At 42.0% G+C, this 16,756-nt stretch overlaps 1 protein-coding gene across 1 annotated transcript in view; it reads left to right on the top strand.

Moving 5' to 3' along the window:
• The first annotated feature begins 706 nt into the window (after window positions 1-706).
• The window catches only part of LOC149813412 (UDP-glycosyltransferase 86A1-like), a 59,163-nt gene continuing 43,113 nt past the window's right edge, over window positions 707-16,756 (top strand). The window contains exons 1-2 of the mRNA XM_089991122.1: window positions 707-734; window positions 822-1,307. Of these exons, the coding sequence (XP_089847248.1) occupies window positions 707-734; window positions 822-1,307 (514 nt within the window). The remainder of the gene's footprint in view (window positions 735-821; window positions 1,308-16,756) is intronic.

Raw genomic sequence — 16,756 nt, 5'->3', positions numbered from 1 at the left:
ATCAGCGCTCTTTTTGGTGGGTTTATATGTTTGCACCAGGCATGGTGGTTACCAAAGCCCCGCACCGAGGTGGTCGGATCAGGTTATATGTCAAAAAAAAAATAATAATTTTTTGTGTTTTGAAGTCACCACCGTCGATGGCCTTATCACTGCCATTCATTGTACAAACAGTGGGGCCCACCAAAAATGCTGATCTTGGTGATTTCAAAACACAAATTATCACTTGATCAGACCTTCCTCAAACGGTGGTAAAAACACCAAAAAAAACATATCACCTGAATCTGACCTGCTCTTACCATCAAGTCCTTGAGCACTCTCCTGTTGTGTACGGACATTTGTTTACGAGTCGTCTCTCTCTCTCTCTCTCTCTCTCTCTCTCTCTCTCTCTCTCTCTATATATATATATATATATATATATATATATATATATATATATATATATATATATATATATATATATATATATATATATAGTGAGTGGTAGCTGCCTGACCTGTGCTGAGTGACGCTTAGCATGCGTCCAGCATTATCCAACGGTAAAAATGATCTTTAACGGTGCTTTTGAAGCACTGCTAAAGGTCTGGCGAAAAAACTACCTTTAGCAGCGCTTCAAAAGAGTTAAATACTTTTACACGTTTGTTTTTGTTGTGTAAAGGGCTTTTAGTGGCGCTTTTGAAGTGCCGTTAAAGGTGTGGGCAAAAAATGGATGACGCTGGATGATGCTGAGCTGGTTGGTTAAGGTCAAGCTAAAGAGTGGTCAAGCAGCTTCCCATGTGTATATATACCCAACACATAAGAGAATCCTCCCTCTCTTTTAAAAGGAAGAAGAAGATGGCCGCAAGTCAGGAGCCGTCACGTGATCCCAGCCGTCCATCTTGCTCTCAAGCTGGCATCCAGGGGCTTCACCATCACTTTTGTCAACACGAAGTCCATCACAAATTCACACCGAATCTCCAACGCCGATGACATGTTCGCCGCCGTGCGGGACCGTGGGCTCGACATCCGCTACGAGGTGATCGGCGACGGCCTTCCGGTGGAGTTCGATCGGTCGCTGAACCACGACCAGTTCATGTTCTCTCTGCTCCACGTTCTGTCCGCTCATGTTGGCCTTCTCATGGAGAAGCTGCAATCGAGGCCCGGGCCACCGATCACCTGCCTGATCGCCGACACGTTCTTCGTTTGGACGGAGTCGATCGCGAAGGGGTTCGATCTCTTCCATGTGTCTTTTTGGACTGAGCCAGCCCTCGTTTTCACCCTCTACCACCATGTTGAGCTCTTAAGACGCAATGGTCATTTCGTTTCCAATGGTAACTTTTTGTATTCACTATTGCTTTCAGTTACCAACATACTAGCGCTTTTTTTTCTTTTCCTAGACAGTTCAGCAGTCTCTATAGCAGGTTATATGTTCCCCCCCCCCCCCCCCCGAACAGGGCAGTTAGCTACATCTCATGATCGGGGTCCCAAAGAGCACCACGTATGTAAGCATGTGTGTCTCGTATCCCCATGTTTGTCAGCATTAATTAGCGTTGGAGTTTGATGCGATTGCAAAGACTTAAGTACCCTCTCCTCCATTGGTGCCAAAAAAAATGATGGTTCTTGAAAAGGAGTGGTTGTAAAGACTTAAGTGCTCCGAAGATGATTATTTAAGACCCAGTCTCTGCACTACAGGATTATCCGAGAAAGAAATCTCCCCTGGAGGAGGCCATGAACATCAACCCTCTTACTCTCTCTTTCTCCCTTCTATTTCTGCTTCTGTGCACATCCATTAGAAGATCATACATTGCTCCATCAAGCACCGACTGACCTGCACATTTACTGTTGTGGAGCCTGATTCAGAGTTTTTACCTTTACAGGAGGAGGGTCTGGGGGATCCTCTCAGCGTGGGTAGCATCATTCAACTTGAAGAGTTGTGGAGTCTGATTTAGAGTTTTTACCCTTACAGAAAGGGGGGTCTGAGAGCTCCTCCCAGTGTGGGTAGCATCATTCAACTTGAAGAGTTATGGAGTCTGATTCAGAGCTTTTACCCTTACAGAAGGGTGGTCTGAGGGCTCCTCCCAGCGTGTTCATGGCCTTTTGCCCTTACAGGAGGGGGGTCCGGGGGCTCATCAACCCTCTCTCGCTCTCTCTCCCTTCTATTTCTGCTTCTGTGCACATCCATCAGAAGATCCTACATTGCTCCATCAAGCACCGACTGACCTGCACATTGACTGTTGTGGGTCCTTACTGATGAGCTGCCTCTAAATTTATTCGACTCTGGGTCCTTACTGCACTTGAAGTTGAGTCGTTGTATTTTTTGTTATTCGGTGGGTGGTGAGGCCCTCCTCTACTCTCTCAAGACTCTTAGCTTGGTCAATCTTTCTTTTGATGATTGTGGTTGTAATGTATTGTTGAAGTTAAAATGGGGAATGAAATGACAATAGAAATCGTTGAAAAATTACAAAAATAAATGCTCTCCTAGAAAACTGAATCGTCGGTTCGTGAAAATGACAAAACTGCCCTCCATCGATATCGCGGGAAAACGTTTCGCAGAGTTTGCGTATGTAGCAAGCGTTGTGTTGTATGATACAAATAGTTCAAAAAAATCCTTTCTCGCTCTAAGCACTCTACCGGAGATTCTTTGCTTTCATCTCGAGTTGCCGGAGCATCCTTTCCTTTTTACTAGAGCATCTGTTTCCGTCTTACGCGCAGTCGCAGCATCGTTGCCACCTTCTGTTGCGTATTAGTTGTTACTGTTGCTTACTCTACAGTTGAAATATCCAAATTCCCATCGTTTCGGTGAGTTTCGTGTAAGTTTTCTTTCTTCAATCTGAAGATTGGTTCTTATACAAGGATTTGTATTATGAACCCAAATACTCCGACGATTTCTAATGATGATGATCGTGTATTGTGTTGTGCAGGTTAGCAATGTCTGCGCCTCATCAGATTAGAGATACCCCGTCGTTCTATGGGTTGTCTATTAGAGAAGTGATCCGCCAGTCCCATCTATCTAAAGTTTTTGAAAGATACCAAAATATATTTAAGATTGAGAACGATGAAGACAGGGAAAAAGCCTTGAAATCGTATTATGCGGAGGATTATCCATCAGATATCGAGGCTGCGGACCAAAGGAAGAACTCTGAAGAACAAAAGATGCAGAACAAGGATGACAAAGAGAAGACAAAGGCCAGAAATATTGATGAGAATATAAATAGAAGGCGGAGGATTAACGCACAGCAGATGGAAAAGAGGAAGAAGAAGGCAGAGGAGTGGGAAAGGGATGTTAGCAATATGCTGGCGGAGGCTCATAGGAGAAACTTGGAGAGTAGAGCAATGCGACACAAGGCAAGGCTACTGAAGGAGGCGGAAGAGAGGCAAAGGCAAATGAATAAGGAGGAGGAAGAGAAGGAACAGAATATTCTTCAGTTTGAGGAAGAAAAGGAAAGGCGAAGGAGGGAGTTGGAGTTCGAGGAAGCTAAGGAAATGCAAAGGCAGCAGAAGAAGAATAAGGAAAAGAAGAAAAGGCAACGGAAGGAGAAGGAGGAGGAGGTAGAGAAGGAAAGAAAAAGGAAGAAGCAGGATGAAGAATTGCAGGAAAGAAGGAAACAACAACTGCAAGAGAAAGAAAGGCGGCGGAAGGAGGAGGAAGAAAAGGAAAGGGAAAGGAAGAAGCAGATGGAAGAACTGCGGCAAAGAAGGAAACAAGAAATCGAAGAGAGAGAAAGGCGGTTGAAGGAGAAGGAGGAGGAAGAAAAGGAAAGGGAAAGGAAGAAGCAGGAGAAAGAGGCGAAAATGGAGAGACAAAGGAAGCAGAAGGAGGAGGAGATAAAGGAGAGAGAAAGGAAGGAGAAGGAGGAGGATGCGAAAAAGGAGAGAGAAAGGATGCAGGAGGAGAAAAGGGAGAGAGAAAGGAAGGAGAAGGAGGAGGAGAAAAGGCAGAGAGAAAGGAAGCAGAAGGAGGAGGAGGAGAAAAGGGAGAGAGAAAGAAAGGAGAAGGAGGAGGAGAAAAGGCAGAGAGAAAGGAAGCAGAAGAAGGAGGAGGAGAAAAGGGAGAGAGAAAGGAAGAAGAATGAGGAGGAGGAGAAAAGGGAAAGAGAAAGGAAGGAGAAGGAGGAGGAGAAACGCGAGAGAGAAATGAATCAGAAGGAGCAGGCGGAAAAGGAGAGAGAAAGGAAGCAGAAGGAGGAGGAGGAGAATAGGGACAGAGAAAGGAAGCACAAGGAGGATGAGAAAAGAATGCGAGAGAAAGGAAGGCGAGAGAAAGGCATGCGACGGTGGAGCCGGTAGAGATGGAGATTGAAAGGCAGTTGGAGGCAGTGGACCCACCAGAAAGTCCCAGGTTGGAGGGAGAACAGCAGAAAATAGCGACCAAGGTAAATATATCTGTCCTGTCTGCGAAGATTTAATAATATGTTTAGCGATTTTGGTATACCGATTACTGTGTTAGGTATTGATATTTATAGCGATTACTGCGATAGTATGTCTATAACCGATATTATTTATAGCGGTTAGTAGAATAGTATTTATAAGTACAAATAGAAGAAATTATTAATTTGTAGGAATAATATGTTATTTTGTGTTACAGGGAGGTCACAGGAGAAGTAGAGCACCAGGTGAAAAGCTCGGAGGTCGCTGTCAATGGCCTGTAGTTCTGTCTTGGTATGGTCAACTGAGTGCATATCAGAAGGACCGACTACGAAATATGCACTTCGGTGGCCTTTTGGACCAACAATATTTTGAAACTTGCTGGAATACCATGACTCACCTGGTAAATAAGTGGAATGATAAGACTAACACATTTCAGTTTGATTCTTTTGAGATCACCATGACTCTAGAAGATGTGGCGAGGATCACTGGCCTTAAGTGCGATGGCAGTGCTGTTCTATTACGGCATTCAAACTATAACGCAAGGGAAAACTGCATTGCCCTTCTAGGAATGTCGATGGACGAATGAAGTCAATGTATTTCTGGTGGAAGCAATTCCACATCAATGAAGGTCTCAGTTTTTCGTAATAAATGGGAAGGCCACTCCGCTACTTGTGCATCTGAAACAGCTGACCAAGAGTTGCGCGGCTTCCTTCTATATTTTTTTGCTCTTACATTATTTTTCGATTGTTCTGGTTCGAGAATAAGTTCCATGTGGCTGCAGTACCTGGCAGACTTAGACGAAGTCGACAACTATGCCTGGGGTGCCGCTATGCTCGCACACCTGTACAGTCAACTCCACCGTGCGAGTAATGGTACGAAAACAGTTGGCAGATTTTGGCCATTTGTTCAGGTATTTGTTGATTACATACTTAGTATTTGTAGACAAATCTCATTGCAGTCTGTGGCGTTGCTAATAATATTTTTTTTGTTAGGCCTGGGCGTTGGAACATATTATCCCATTGCGTCCACGGTGTGGCCCTCCGATTTGTGGTTTTCCAAAGATCGGTCGCTGGGCTAGAATAAACGTCGCAGTTTATAATGCTAAGTCCATTTTAGATGGGTTGCAATTAAACAAGGTAAACGTTCTAAAATTGTTTACAATCGCGTCAGCATTTACCATTGAGTATTATAAATCGTTGTAATGTTCAACATTCTTAAGTATACATTGCTGCAGGATTGTCTTCCGTAGTGCATATCGTTATTGCCATATTATGCGTAAATAAATTTTAATATATTTGTCATTCGTTATTAAAAAGAATTACCAATGTACAGGTTTTGTGGAGACCTTATGGAGATGGGGGCGATGATGAAGATGTTGTTGCGGAGGCTGCCAGATTATCTGACCGCGATTTGTGGCTATTCTGCAATTTTGAAGCCGAGTTGCAGCAAGGTAGTCGAGTTCTCTTACAATCTGGCTTGGGGCAGTCTATCCCAAATAAGCCTTTGGAGGTGAGAAGGAAGATGAATATTGGTGGGGGCAGGCACGTGAATTGGAGCGATCGCTACAGGGACGAATTATTAAATTGGAACTCAGGTGGTTTCCCTGCCGTACCGTATGATCATGAAGGACGACAATTTGATCTCTTCTATTTCGAAAGCTATTGGGAACCAATGCGGCGAAATCGGAAGATTGAGAAAATTGTCAACCCATGCCTCCCAACTGTCCCTTCTCATGTTGTAGCCCAGCCTCTACAACCAAAATGTCGTCTCGCTCTGGTTAATACGACTAGTCCATCAGTAACAAATCACGAGGAAGACCGAACACTTGCTCCAAAAGAGAAGACTGTCTCTGTCGCAAGGTTCGAACTTATTGAGAGGGAGAATAAGAAATTAAGGACAGAAGTAAGCACTATGGGCATTCAATTGAATGCAGTGGTGGACATGATGACCAGTCTTCTTAGGCAAGGTTTCGCAACGAAGAGGCCACCCAGGATAGACAGTCCACCAATAAAAAGTGAGAGACAAGTCTATGAAATTTCATCAGATTCGTCCAATGACTCGGAATAAATCCTAGATTTTCATTTTTATCACGCTATACATTTGTTGTAATTGTATAATGAGTTGCGGTAACGTGAAATTCTTTTACTGTTTAATTCTTTATTATTACATCTTTCCGACTTTGGGTCTCGGTAATAAATAAACTTTAAACGAAAATAGATGTTTCTTCAGAAATCGTGGCATTGCCAAACCTCTTTGGCATCGCTAAGATATAGCATTTCTGTTTAGCAATCGTTGTATTTGTCTTCGCCTCGAAAAAATAGCGCACAAAGTATTGGTGATCTAAGCCATGAACAATAATTTAACGAGTTCTGACGGCACAAAGGTTTGTATCCATATACGATAATCGTGATAAGGTATTTGTGTTAAATAATCAATAGATAAGGAAAGGATTTGTTGTCATCGCTGGATACTTCGTGTTTTGAGTCGGAGAGCGATCTGTGGCATCGCAGCATAGTGATTTGTGGGTATTGTTCGAATGTCAAATCACACATGGAAAACGTATTTTTGAATATTTAAAACTTAATGAGCGGCATGGAAAGACGTATTTTTGAATACTTCGAACGCAAGCATTTAATTTGGCGGCGGCGGTTATCAAAAAAAGGCGGCATGCGAAAAGCCGTATTTATAATTTTTTTAAACGCAATCAATTAATTAGCGGGTTGTTTTCAAAAAATGGCTGCACGTTAAAGGACTTTACCTTTGTAGGTGAGGACGGCGTTTCAGTATCTTCGTTGCAAAGGTGCCATCGATATCTCCGTCCAGGCATGACGCTGAAGAAGGGGACAATCGGAGCAGTACGACCAGCCATGGCGGACAAGAAGAGGACGAGTGGAGCAATACGACCCGGCACGACGCCAAAGACGATGGGAGCTCTACGACCGGGCACGGCGGCAACAGAGAGGACGATGGTAGCAAAACGACCAGGCACGGCGCCAGAGGAGTGGACGAGGGGAGAAAAACGACCAGGCACGGAGCAAACGGATAGGAGGATGGGAGCTAAACGACCAGGCACGGCGCCAATGGAGTGGACAATGGGAGCAAAACGGCCATGCACGGCCCTGAACAAGAAGACAACCACATCCACAGTACCAGGACTAGCGCTTAAGAGGTATATTTTTTGAAACGCCTGAGCGGTTTAGTGAACATTTGCCTTTTCATGTCGTATTTGGACTAGTGTTGTTTACTGTAGACAATAATTTCAATGTCCAATCCTGAATACCACGCTCATGGTGCACTCAGTGCAACATCCACAGTCTCGGGTGGGCGGCAACGCCCTGACGAGTTCATAGATGACATCGAGCAGATGCAAGATGAATTTGCAGATGGGAACACTATCAGTAATTTTGTAAGTATTTGTCCACTATCAATTTCTAGGTCATCGGTTTGCATGTTCTGAAGTTTGTAACTTTGTGCAACCAGACAATGTATGATTTTGTCAATTACATTCAGAGCAACCCAACGAGCAATACAGTACGCATCATCAGCCCGTATTTCATGGTATGTCTGGGCCGCTGTTGTTCTGTTTGCTTTCATAACGTACTCACGTTTCTTGGTGGTTAAACCTTGCTATTTGGTGCAACAGATGTACGTCCGGCGAAAGCCATACGGCATAGGATTCGAAGATGCACTACCTTGTTGGAACAGCGATGATGAGTGCGTAGACATTTCAAAATTTGGAAAGGTAAGTGAACAAACCTCTTATCCAAGGTTTATTCGTAACATCCCCATCACGATAAGTCTCTGGAACGAAAAATGATTTTATCGATTCGCAGATTTTACTTCCTACACTCTGGCAACATCCAGACCATTGGGTCCTATACGAGATGAATTTTCAGCTAAAACAACTATGGTGCTACAACTCATTGGACTGCCACAGTGGCGTAGAACGCGATGCTATGCATTTGGTAAGCTTGTACCCAAAGGTGAAGTAGCTATTCGAGGTGGACCGGACTGTAATATATTATCCCTTTTTCACAGGCGGGATTCCTTAACGGGCAAATGGGTGTCGACATTGGTGAGTGGATGTTGCTCTGTGCTGACGATGCTCCGTTACAAAGTAATGGGGTCGATTATGGCATATTCGTAATGAAGCATATTGAAGCAATATACAATGGAGAAGAACTTTGTTTCCACGCTGTATGAGCTTCGTATCCGATGTTATTGGGTATTCCTATTATATATTGGTTTCACATTGCCTGTTTTGTTGCAGGAACATATGCCGGTAATACGCGACAAAATATGCGGAAAATTGATTGAGTTTAAAACGAACGGCAGACAGAATAGTATAAAGTGAAACTTATCGATTGCTCTGTCTGTACAACCTAACGAGCCCCTCCATCGCCGTTCTCGCCGTCCTCCTCGACAGCAACCCAGTCGGTGCAGTCGCGCTGAGGGTGGCCAGCAGGAGCTCCGCCAAGTCCTCTTCCTCTCCCTAGCGAGGTCTAAGCGGATTTGTCGTTCCGGTGACGGGTGTTCATCTCGTTCCGGTGACGGGTGTTCTATGAAAAGTAAATTGTATTCAGAAATAGTTTGGTGTTGTATACGCATAACCAATGCTGGTAAAGTTGTTCTTAAGCAATGAAGAATACTGTACGGCGAAAGATATTTCTAAATATCGCATTACGTGAACTTATCAATAAGAAATGTTTGTTCTTAGAAATCGCTGTATTGATGAACCGACGGTAATGTACACCTAAGGCGATTTCTTGAGACGTACTTGTGGATTTATTTGAGACCCAAAGATTCGGTCCAATCGCATTGACTATGATTCAGAATAGCCCTCTGGCATGACATTGTTTTCATTAATGCGGAGTGCTTTTTTATTTAAGATTTGCTTTTGGTTTAATGAAACTGACGTATATACTCGAAAACTGACGGAGGGTGATAGGACGTTTCATTAATATTTGAATGACACAACACACAGTTCCACTTTGCTTCGCGAATAAGGAACCGACATAATCGACAATTTTTGCATAAATGACTTATTCTTGAATCGAGTGTATAGGCGGCTTCGACGCAGCTGTCGTATCCGTCTATACCTTTTTCATAGGTCTGTAAGATCATAATTGAAGAAACCGTCGTTTAAAATTCAAGCAATTTTCAAATGCTGGCACAGGTTTTCATAGTCGTAGCAGTGTAGTTTGGAGTTAGACCACCAAGCGTATCGCTTTGTACTATTCATAAAATACGAATGCGACATTAAAGCGATGTTTAAGCATACAACATTTCGTAGCGATGTTGAATATTATCATTTCGAACATTAGAAGTCTTTGTTCATTGCACACATCGCAGTCTCACCCTGCGACTGTCAATCACGCGGGTTGAGCGCACATCTTTTATCAATTACAAGCCTTTTAGATCCTCGCCTCCGTCAGTTTCTCCTCCGAAATTAGAAAGGACGTCATCTTTTTGCAGAGTTCTTCGCGGAATCCGGGTATATCAACCTGCAAAAACAGATTGTAAACTAGAAGCAATAGACATGCCCTTAATTTCCAATAACAGACGCCAAGGAATGGCATACAACGTCGAAACAGGGTTCTGCACCATTGTATATCGCTTCAATGTACTTCATTACAAATACGCCACAATCAACGCCATTATCTTGTAAAGGAGCATGGTATGTCGTGCGATAGATCCACTCGCTGACATCGACTCCCAAAATGGCTATGAGAAAACCGATTTGAGAATAATGCGACCGAAAGTAAATTCATGACCCAGTACACTACACGATACTCATATAGATGGAATCTTACGAGATGGGAAATGTCTAGCCGTAAACCACTGTCAACTTCCAACGAATTGTAACACCATAGTTGTTTTTCGCGTAAATCCATCACGTATAAGACCCAATGCTTTTCAGACTGCCAGAGTGTAGGAATCAATATCTGCAAATAGATCGAAAAAATGTTGTTACCACTGTCACACAGTAATATTGCACTGTAGGTTTGTTTGCTTACCTTTTCACTTGTCATAAGGTCTCTGCAGTGATTACCGTTAACCCAATAAGGTTTGCCGTCTTGAAATCCACTGGAGTATGGCAAACGGCGTAATATAGTCTGCAAACCGAAAGAAACATTGCTAACACCAACGTTAACATATGAATCAATTTGACTAAATCAATAATGAAAAGCAACATAAAATACAACTGATATACCATGAAATATGGGCTGACGACGCTCACAGTCTGGCTTGGTGCGTTGCTTTTAATATAATTTACGAAATCGGATATAGTCTGTTTGCAACAAATATGGTGTTGTATTGATCATACGTACACATGGCTTACGTTTATAGACAACTACTACTAGTTTCATACTAACAAAATTACTGATCATGTTGCATTGTGCGAATTCACTGCGCATTCGGTTGATGTCCTCCAGGAGTGATTGACTAAGTTTTTGCCCAACTTCGTCGGTGGATGTTCGACTGAAATGAATGCGGACATTGCAACGACCGATATTTAAATTACATTATATAGTACACAAAAACAAATCGCAAAAAACGCATGAAAGAGACGGATTTTGCTGAACATGTAGACTATGTGTAGACAATATACCCATGATTCGCCATTGTTGGTCGTGTAGCTGTCTTCGTCTGCCTCACCGACTACAATTTTCTATGTTCGAGGGCGGATCTCCAGGTTTATGAAGGAACCGTCGGTTTGGTTGTTGCTGGTTCACGAAGTAGAAGACAAACACACCTTCCAGTGCTTGTGCGACTATTTATGACCTAAAAGATGTACTGCTCAACCAACATGATCAATGAATATTGTACGACAACTCAAACATTTATGGGTATCCGTTGGAAAATACACATTGAGTAGCCTTTTATTTATAATATGTGGATACAACTTTTCACAAGATAACAATAATGATTTCAAAAGGCAAGTGGAGGTGTCGGGAACGCGAAAGATTTGCTGGAGAAGAAGTTGACTGGAGGTGTATGGCGATTTGTGGTTATCGTTGAATAGCGATCTGTGGCATCGCAGCACAGTGATTGACAGTCCTACGCTGCGATGTCACACATCGCAGCACACTTGAACAATCCTTCGCATCACGCTAAGATTGACAGTCCAACAATAATCAACAACGTTCTACGCTGCGATGCCACATATCGCTATTCAACGATAACCACAAATCGCCAAACAGTGATGTCATCATTCGCCATACAGTGATGTCATCATTCGCCTTTCTGCAAAAGCAAAAACCCGCTATCTATCGATTTGAACAAATTCAACCACGAACCGCAAGTCGTCAATGACAAACGACTATAAACTCTCAAAAAATCCGGCATTGTGGAGATCGGGTCATGCAAAGAGGCATCACAACTAAGTTAATAGCCCACACGAGATTCCTGTGTCCCAAACCTATCTGTCGACTGCATCATAGCCTGTCATGAAAGAGAAAATATTAGACACTGAATTAAGTTTCACAAGAAATGCATACCTCCTCGCAACATCGATTACATACCAAAAGCCTTGTAAAACTGTAGCGATCGTTGCCGGAAATCTGGTCGGGAGGAATGTAGGTTTGAACGTTTGTCGGTACTTCTGCAGGGTATTGCTGCATGATGGACATTACACGAGTTAGCTATTTGACAAGCTTCACGCAATGGGAAGCAATATAATGTTTTACATACCTGTTCATTCGAAGGGCTTTGTTGTTTCTTAGTCCTTTTCTTGCCAACCAATTCTAGTGCACCCTTTGCCCTCCGACGACTGCGATCAGAGGCAGGTTTTCTTTTGATACCCTACGCTTCATGAATATGTCCATCATAATCAACAACGTTCACTACTGACTTGTTGAAGATAATGTTTACGCTTCGGCGCAACTTCTCGGGAGTGTCAAGCGAGACATGATTTTGACCTACGTTGTTCGATCCCATTATCTTTGGCTGGTATTCATTCGCTGCAACAGACTTAATGTGAATTAACTCCACGTTTTCAAGTAACTCCGTTGCAGCTTTTCTCACACATGCATAGCCTTCTTCGCTTCTCGATGCCAAATCAGCAACATGCATGAATGACCTACACAGTTGTTGGTAACAGGAGGCTATGTGGCACTTCTCGTCAACACCAGATTTACTCGCATTGTCCATAACGAGCATTTCAATCTTCGCGCGTCTCGTCCATCTTCGCATTACGTAAGACTCAGGTATTTCTTGTATCTTCTCTTGATTGAGTGCCTTTAATGCATGACAGCATAGGATACCTTTGAATTCATACATTTTGCACGAACATTCTACCCTTCCGTTGTCGACATTGTACGTGACATGCGCTTCTTGCCTTTCCTGATGCTTTTCGCCCTGACAAAAAATATGGTATTTGTGCATATTCTCGGTTTGCACCAGTTCTTCTATTTTGCAATTCATGACATGCAACACCTCTTTCTTGATCCATTCAAATACAGTTAGTGTATACAGAGCTGCAGGTCGCATCAATATTTTCATGCCAAAAGTTAAAGGTCGTGTATTTAAGCATTTCACGTCTTGTTCAAGATCATTCTGTCTTAGACCGTCTACAAATAATTCATATTGTTCCATGAAACGAAACATTGTTAAACATGAATACAGGGTTTTCTTCAGTGTGGCATGCATAGATTCGGTTCTTTGTGTGCTTATCATACCTGCACAAAAGTATTGTCTTCCATATGTGAATGCCCACTTCTCTTTTTCTGCATATAAATTTTGTAACCACAGACAGTCAGCAAGGTCGTATATCTTAATCATTTTGTCCCAATCTGACTTAAAGGTGACCTCGTCTACGCTATGAAGTACACACCTTGTAAAATGTTTGTCAAACCCTATATTCTGATTAAATATGTGTCCTATGTTCTTTGCTGCATTTTGAAAGATATGCCACAAACACAGGCGATGATGTGCATCTGGCCACACATGAAGCACTGCAGCCGCAATTGCGTGATCACCATCTGTAAGTACAGTTTCAGGATGCTTCCCGTTCATTGCCTGTGTAAATACTCTGAACAACCACTCAAAGGTTTCATTGGTCTGGTCATACACAAAAGCACCGCCTAATATACAACTCTGTGCGTGATGGTTCACTCCCACAAACTGCGCAAATGGCCACTGTTCAGTGTTAATCTTTACTGTAGTATCAAACACAAGCACATCATTGAAGCATTCATAATCTAATCTAGACCTTGAATCTGACCAAAACATATTCACGGCATATCCATCTGCGTCCACTTGCATTGCACTAAAGAAACCATGTTCATTGCTTGATTTATTCTGTAAGTAACGAACCAAACAACAAATTTCTCCGTTCTTCATGTTATCTGTCCTCTTCCTGCTCAAGTGGTTTCTAAGATCCAAAGGTGTGAATGGAACATTTTTGCGACCACCATCTATGCGGGTAAACAAATTATAGGTCTTCCTTGGTGCAATGCCGGCGCTATCGGCTATTTCAGCCATTGCAGCATGAGCTACAGTTACTTTACGATGTGACCTTAGCATAGGAGTCATAAATGATGCAGATAAATCATGATTATGATCACTGATTAAAGTACGCACGACAAATTTCCCATTCGGATGTCTTCTCAAAACCAATCTCGCCTGACATCCACATATTGATTCTGGCGTGCTCCTAGTTGGATTTCCCATTGATTTCTTCCAATCTTGCTTGGAACAGACATATGTCTTTCTAACCAAGACACCTTGTGCATTTTTTGACCAAGAAAACCTTCTCACACTGAAGCCAACTTTTAAGGCATAATCATTGTAAAATTTATATGCATCTTCTTCGTTATTAAAATGCATTCCTTCTACAGGAACATAGTCAAGTGCAATTCCATGTACATTCCCAGTTCCTACGGTTTTATTAAGTGTACTGACATCAAAATCAGGATCATTATTGAATTGCATTTCTTCTCCTGGAACATTAAAGTCAGGTGTACTTCCGTGTACATTCCTGGTGCATACACTTTTATTATGTGCGCTGTCATAGTAGTCTACCTCATCATTGAATTGCATTTCTTCCATTGGAACATTTCTTCATTTCTGCTGTCGTTAGGCATGCATCATGGAAGAAAGCAATGATTCACAAACATTCCAACCAGTGCCATTAAGGCACTGTGAGTAGCTTTTCATCTCATCATGCTATCGATGAAGAAGGCATGTCGTCTTGTGTGCCATTAAGGCATTGTTTGGTTATTCCCCTTCTAAACCAAGGTAGAAGTCCTGTCGGGTATATACCCTCTTTCCCTTATCTCGGATCTGTAGGTCTTTGACCATCTTTGTTAATATTTGAAATGAGTCTTCTGCTGGGACTCCATCTTTAGGCTTGTTGACTGATTCAGGTTCTTCTGCCACCTTCTTGACTTGTCGCAGATGTTTTGGGACGAACACAAACTGTTCTTCCTCGGAATCCTCATCTTCTGACTCTGTACCTTCAAAAGTGTTGTCTTGCTGAACCTTCTTCTTGCTGATCTTGACATTCTTTTTCACTGGCTTCTTTTTGCCCTTGTTTTTAGAGGATGTTTTCTTCGAACCTGCCCCAGCTTGTTCGGACATCATTTTTGCCATCATCTTTTTAAAGATTTTATACATCGCCGGGTCGACATCATCCTCATCTGAATCATGTTTTCGGGACAATCTGGAAGAGTTCATCTCTTCCACTTCGCTGTTATCGCGCTGCTGAGCTGCCCTTCTCTCTGCTCTCGTTTGAACCATGATTGGAACTGTTGGTGTTTTCTGGCGAATAAATGAAAGGTTCAGATCAAAGAGATTTTGGAAGGAAAAGAGATAATGAAAGAGAATTTTAAAGAGATCTCTTGATAAAAGGATTTTATATGAAGAAGATGGAATATACGAGGAAGAGTTTTTTTTTTTTTTTTTAAGATGACAAGACCTTGAATATTTTTGAAAAATGCAGGCAGGATCAAAAGAGTTTAAATAAATCAGAAGAAGAAGAAATTACGCCTGGACTTTTGAGAGATAAGGGGAAGAATTTAAAAGAATGTCCAGGGTTTAAGAAATTTATGAGAAAATAAAGAAATAAGAAATATACCATCCTGGATTTTGAGAAAATAAAAGAATTTTTATGAAATAAATATCTAGGGTTTTGAAAGATAAGAATTTTCAAGATAATATCTACAAAAGAATCAATTTATACAAGCAATGATGCACAGAATAGCACTCCCTAGAAGCTGACTCTAAATGCAAATTTTGAAAAGGCTCGTAGGACCTTAATCCTAACTCTAAAGTTTAGATCATCTGATTCCAATCAAGGTATGCCGATATACCCAAGTCGAAGCTCGAAGTACGTGGCATAAGAATTATTTCTCCGGTTCTAAGGTAATGGCTTCCCAACACCCTTGAGCACCTACCGATATACCTCGGACTATGGCCCTTAGGTACGTGGTAGGGGGGCGCGAACCCAAATAAGTGGTCCAGTTGTGAGGCTCTCTCCCGAACTATGGTTCAGTGAGACAGCCCAGCAACGTGAAGACCGGGACAATATAGGTAAGGAGTTTTTCAAAATATGCTCAACATGCAAGAAATCAAATGGCTCTAATGCAAGTCCTAAAGAGATAGATTAAAAAATGAAGAAAAGCATACACTTGCATACATTGTTTTGCATTCAATCCCTAGAATTGAGGAGAGTTGTATTTAAGACCTAAGTCTAGTGTGAACATGGAATAATCTCCTCAATATGGTCCTACCAAACCATACTTAGATCCTATATGCAAATATTGTCAGCTTAGGACAGAGTCTAGGCTCCTAAGGTTTGCATGGAAATGAAGCTGACATAGAAGAATAAAGACTTTGGAGAATATTAAAGCAAAGCAAAAGGCAAAAATTCGACCAGACAGAGACGAGTCCCATCACGGTCGCCAAAACTGTGATCACCGCAAAATTTTTCCTCTCTCGTGGTTTTCTCTTTTTTCCTTTTCTTTCCCTTTTCTAACCTCTATTTTCCTCCTTTTTGAAGGGAGAAGAATAAAAGAAAGAAAAGAGAAAGAGAAGAGAAAGGAAAGAAAGAAAGAGAGAAGAGGAACTATTTTGCGCGGTCTCACTTGACCTTTATTTGAAAAAGATTTAAAAGATTACTCGCCTCTGTTTTTGAAATATTTGCGGGAAAACTGGAGAGACGGGATCCGCTCGTCGGTACGAGGTTCGACCGTTCCTGGCGCCTTTACCAGGGGTAATCGAACCAAGGATCGAATCTATGCCTTTTGCTTTGCCTATAATCTAAGAATTTGTTCTAACTCCAAATGCACAAAGAATCACGCTTGTGCAATGCAAGGATGTATGCTCTTTTGAAAATTGATTTAGAAATTTCCAAGTATTCTGAGATGAACTTGGTAAAGAAGTGAAGAAAATGATTTGAATCTAATTT

This window comes from Nuphar pumila, chromosome 16 (assembly GCF_984573655.1).
Source record: "Nuphar pumila chromosome 16, dmNupPumi1.hap1.1, whole genome shotgun sequence".
NCBI lineage: Eukaryota > Viridiplantae > Streptophyta > Magnoliopsida > Nymphaeales > Nymphaeaceae > Nuphar > Nuphar pumila.
This window is presented reverse-complemented; position numbering and strand designations above follow the sequence as displayed.